Raw genomic sequence first — 5621 nt, 5'->3', positions numbered from 1 at the left:
CGAAGACGAATCTTCTCCAACCGCAGTGCTCGGTGAACCTGAAGAGGACGTGGAGGATGAGGAGGAGGACGAGGAAGAAGTAGATGTTGCGGTAGAACTGGAAGAAGAGGATGACGAACGGGTCACTCTGGATTCATTGCTGGTCTCTTGAGTACTGACCCAGGAGGAATTGCTTGATGTGCCATTCGCGGAACCCTCACGGTCTCGCGTGGCGAACGTCTCTTCGCTTTGTTCTGCGGCTCGCCGGGGACGACGGAAGAAGAGGAACGATCCGAGAATGCCCGAATCATCGTCGTCATCAGCATCATCGTCCGTCGAGCCACCGTCACCCGTAGTCCCATTGTGACGTGAACTGGCTCGGCGATGCGCGGCCCGCGCATGCAACTGAGTCATGGATTCGATAGCCGACAAAAGCTGAAAACGGAGTGGAACGGAAAAGCAATATAGGTTGATAGAAAAGGGCATACATGGTGCATTCAGAGTCTCTTGACCCCGGCCAAACCAACCCCATTGCTGAAGAGACTGGGTTGGGAAATTCCCCCTTGTATTGAACATAAAGTGTATCTCTGGAAGTTAGATTCACAACAGGTCAACTGCTGGATGAAAGAAATCGTTCAGCTGTAGCACCCTTTCGGTGCCTAGCTGCCACAAGAAGGAAGCATGAGGGATGGGATACTGACAGGTTGCCCAAGCTTAGACAAAATCTTGTAAAAATTGAATAGAAACGGTGATAAAACGGCTCCCTCAGCAGCGCCACCCTCGAGTCTTGGTCAGCTTTCCTGGATTTTGTTTTGCACGGCTGGGGTTTTTGATCGATTGAATCAAAGGCATTGCTAGAAACCCCAAGTTAGACACGTTCTGATGTCTAAAGCCTTCAAAAGTGCATATGCGTTGGAGAGAAACCAACTCATCCATGGAAAATCTACGTGTCTCGCGATGTATGGAGACACTCACCGGAGAGGTTGAAATGCAAGGAGTAAAACGTTCCACAAAATAGGTGTGCATGACCTTGGAGGGAGTCTTGGTGGGTTGTCAAGTTGACCGACTTTGGGAACAACAATTGTTTTATCGATCCATCATCAGCAGTGGAGCAACTGGCGTAACGGAACAGAGGTTTCCTGGGGGCATATCCACTTCAACACCAACGATTTCACCTTGTTTGGCTGGATGCGTCAGCATTCGATATCTGTAGTGGCGTGTGCAGCCTGGGTTGTAGAAAGCGTTCTTGAACTCGCAAACGCACATAACAGCCACGGTACATCGCTTATTTTAGCTCACGTAGTTCAAATTCATATTGAAATTGTCCAGCTGTAGCGCCCTTTCGGTGCCTAACTGCCATGCCACCTGAAGGTTCCAAGAGGGCTGGAATACTGCCAGGTCGCCCAAGCCTAGACAGGAGAACTCGAAAGGTAGAGGTCGGGTTCGAACCACGGACCTTCCGGTCAGTGAATTCGCGCTCTAACCACTTGGGTCATCTCGCCCCCCGTGAACGAGTACGAAATCGGCAAGTGGAATAATATGGAAATATTATCGACGGTGAGATGCATTCAATGTTCAGGCGGTGTTTTTTTCAGGTGAAAGAAAGGCCCTATGAAGCCATGACGTTAGCTAGGCGAAGTTGTACGCCTCAAGGTGGATTTTACGCTCACACCATTCGCGTTTGAACAATCGTCTTCCTGTCCTGGTGTAATTATTCTGGTGAGCTCACGCCAAGGAGGGGAGAAGCACTCGACTCGGGCTCCGCTCTCATCAGAGTTCATCCGTGGTGCATATCGTTGGCTGAGACGGGGTTTGAACTCCGCACATCTGGCATGCCAGGAGAGCGTGTTACCACTACTCCACCGGCGCACACACGGCCCACCTGAACTATCATCTCTCAACAGGCGAACGACGACCCAGTAGCTGCCCTGATTCTGCCAATCGATTGCCAAGACTTCCCAGTTAGATAGCATCACGGGCGTCTTCAGACCTAATTGACAGTTTTTCATTCGTTGCAGGTAATCACGGGATTTACGGAATCCGTTCATGAAAGTCACGTGACTGGTGAGAATTGTACGTTTCTGTCGTTGTGATTGGTCAGGAGACCTGCGCTCCGCAAAACAGCTCATACGGCGGCGGAGGTCGGAGTTACAGACAGCAGTTGAACAGACTGACACTTGAAAGTTGTAATTCAGCAAAGTACACAGGAATGAAACGAATCTGTTAGGCAACCAAAACCCTACTTCTAGGGCAAACGCCCATGATCTTTAGTATCGTCATATCTGCATTGCTATCAGTCTGAAATTCAGTCACGGAGGTTCGCGGATGGGAAAAAGCACATCCACTGGTTTACACTACACCTGGATAAATGTTGGGAAACCGACAGAGGTGAGGAAAAAGAAAAAACGAGAAACATCCGCAATGGAAAGCTATCCAAAGGAAATAGCATTAGACGTAACGAAACTGACAAGGTTGCTGAAAACTAGTCGACAGCCCACGTTCGGAGCATCATAAACTGGCTTCAGTTGAGTCCCCTGACAAAACCAAATTGGGGGGGGGGAGATAGCTGAAGTGGTTAAGAGCGCGGATTTGCTGACCGAAAGGTCCATGGTTTGAACCCGACCACTGCATCTCGACTTCCTCTGCCTAGGCTTGGGCGGTATCCCAGCTCTCGTGGAACCTTCGGGTGGTATGGCAGTTAGGCGCCGAGAGGGTGCTACCAGCTGAACGATTTGTCACCTGTGTGTTCTAGGTCAATAAGAAAGAATTCCCAAGCAGTGGAAAGCAGACACTTCGCATGTTTTTTCCACTTGTAGATAACATGGAGTATCGTCCGACAGACATACTTCGCATAGGGGACCTGCAGCCACCAAAGTAGATGTGCCTTTACTCGTGGCTTCATCTACCAGGTTTGGGCCTCAATGTGATGCGTTAGTTGGGGCGAGATGGCCCAAGTGGTTAGATCGCGAATTTACTAACCGGAAGGTCCGTGGTTCGAACCTGACCTCTGCCTCTCGACGTCCTGTGTCCAGGCTTGGGCAAACTGGCAGTATCCCAGCCCTCGTGCTACGCCGGTATGTCGCCTCTGTAGGCGTGTGTATGGGTCGCGTAACTAAGCAGGGTGCAGCATTTCCCATGGAAGGTTGATCATAGGTTTTTTGTGTCCATGACCATTGGTGAAGTACTTGACGGAGATCCTTCAACAAACAGGTAGGATGCAATGGGATTCAAGAAGATGGAAATGTGTGGCAAACTGAGTACATACCTGAGAGTCTGCCTCTTCTAAACCGTCCAACTGAGTACGTTCGGAAGTACGGTTGATCCAATTCTGTGCAACTCGCTGGAAACAAAATGGATATACGACAGTTTTTATCACGCAATTGTTGGAAACAGGGTAAGCTGACTGAACCAGTCAACTCGGCATTCAGACGGGATAAAAGATGATATAGATAGGAAGGTTATGCAACCAAGGGAGAACATTGTTTGGAGTGTGTTGCTAGGACGAGGCAGAACGGACGCTGCGATAGATGAGTCACGCCAAATGACCAAGTGTGTTCCAGTGTTTAAAGAGCGACACAATAGATATATTGTGATCGCGCGGCTCTCATACTAATCCTTGACTTTCTATTCCGCCCACTGAAAGTAAACCCAAATGAACGGGAGCTTGGAATGACTCTAGTGGGACAAAACAATATCACAATGATTTGAGCCCGCAAAACCGAGTGCTTGATTCTCATTGGCCTAACTTCGAGCCAATCAGGGTGCGATTTTTTCGGGTCCGTTGCTGGCTGGCCATTGACTGATGTTCAGTTACTCCGAGTGGCATGTATCCGCGGACAAAGACAACGCCAAGGCATGACACCGTGCCGAATCGATGAAAGGGAGTGTAGTATCGTATTTTTTCTCAGCTTAGTTCTCGTCTGAGCCTCACGTGATACATAACGCTCAAAACGAAGTCAGGAACACCTGTACAGCGCTCTATATATATGACGTAAGCGGCAACAGTTTTCTGGAAATTCTAACTCGTTCTGGATGCGCTATTGGCAACCGTCCAATACTGCGTCATGATTGGCTGTTTGGGTTCAAACTTAGGACCAATCAGATCTCGGCTTGATGCCGGACCGGCAAGCTTCCCGAATTTTCGGCCACTCCTGCGTGGAGTGGCCGTAGCAGCACCTGACTGCGAGCGGTAAAGAGGGATCCGTGTGGAATTCCGCCTAACAGAGTAACCGGTGGAACTTGATGAAGCTGGGTATCCTGAGTAAATGGGTCATCGAAGAAAGGTTCACCAACAAAAACAGTGCACGAAAATCTGGTTAAAACCCGGGTAAATCGAGGGTCACAAGGTAGTTGGAGGAGCATCTGATCTCCGATGAGTTTCACTCTATTGACTAAGTCATTTGACGAAGAACGTACGCGACAGTGTAACGACCAAAACGGACGTTCGACTGGTCCATTAAATTAGCGGATCTCCCGTGCAATGTTAGGACCAGCTTTGATCCATGATCACCATGACTTTAGTTCGACTTGGTGACTGAAGAGACAAACTTCTATCATACTACTCGAGTGGATTAAAGAAACGGACCGAAATCAGTTGAAAAGCGATAAACACACATTTAAATCTCAGTAGAAAATTATGTCTAAAGCTTAGGCATTACCAATTCCAAGTCATTGCGATTGAAGGGTAGAAGAAATTGTGGAAGCACCGGCTGAACCTGGTCAGGTTCTGCTGTTGGGTTGCCACCGGAGCCTTCTTTGTCCGTGCGTTCGGTTTTGGTACATTGAAGCCGTTTTTCGGGTAGTCGAGCGTCAGTGCTGGTTTCACTGGAGTGCCGCTTTCGAGTCTTTTTACGTTGACGCCGAACAGACGGACGGGTTTCTACGGATGGAACTTCACCATCACCACTCTGTGGAGACATTTCTTCTACAGGGACATTCTCTCTGGCATCGTCATCAGGAGATGAGGATCGTCGAAGTCTTTTGCACGCATTGCTGAGTGTTGCACTGCTCGATGATGAGGTTACCTCCGAACAGAGAGTGGAAACTGGAGGTGAGCCGTCCGCACGCACACCGGTTGGACCATCGGATAAAGTAGAAGGAACCGTATCATGTGGAAGACTGGAAGTGGCATCATTCGTCGGCGTGGAATCTCGACTTCCACCATTCTGCTGTTGCTGCAGTCCAGTTTGAGTGTGACTATCCGAGTCAGAGGAAAGCGCCTTGGCCAGCTGAGATCTCCGAAGTCGCCGAATGTCCGGAGCAACTTTACTAAAAGTGTACTTCAGATGAGAACTGTACAGTTCATCATCACTGTCGACCAGCAAGGGTCGCAATGGGGACCAGACCTGAAATGATAACCACAGGACATATAAAAGAAGCCGAAGAGAAACCCGGAACGAAGAAGAAACAAAAAGTATCCGGAAGCCTTCTAACACTCTCACACAACGGCGCGCCAAAAAGTATGGGCTCGATAACAGATTCGGTGGGAATCGAACTGAAACCCGACCTAGTTGACGCTAGTAAAACGAGGGATGACTTGGGCCAAATTTGTCCTTGTATCAGCCGACTCATCCCTCTTGCTACGACTCGAGGCTGTTTGACAGTCTCAAGAGAGACATCTCCTCCCCCCCCCCCCCACAAAA

At 49.2% G+C, this 5621-nt stretch overlaps 1 protein-coding gene across 1 annotated transcript in view; it reads right to left on the bottom strand.

Annotated features, from left to right (window-relative positions):
* T265_08061 (hypothetical protein) overlaps positions 1 to 5621 on the bottom strand; it is a gene marked incomplete at both ends in the record, with an annotated part of 38573 nt that overhangs the window by 3857 nt on the left and 29095 nt on the right. The window contains 3 exons of the mRNA XM_009173756.1: positions 22 to 414; positions 3245 to 3319; positions 4638 to 5324. Of these exons, the coding sequence (XP_009172020.1) occupies positions 22 to 414; positions 3245 to 3319; positions 4638 to 5324 (1155 nt within the window). The remainder of the gene's footprint in view (positions 1 to 21; positions 415 to 3244; positions 3320 to 4637; positions 5325 to 5621) is intronic.

Source organism: Opisthorchis viverrini (genome assembly GCF_000715545.1).
Source record: "Opisthorchis viverrini unplaced genomic scaffold opera_v5_201, whole genome shotgun sequence".
NCBI classification, from domain to species: Eukaryota; Metazoa; Platyhelminthes; class Trematoda; order Opisthorchiida; family Opisthorchiidae; genus Opisthorchis; species Opisthorchis viverrini.
This window is presented reverse-complemented; position numbering and strand designations above follow the sequence as displayed.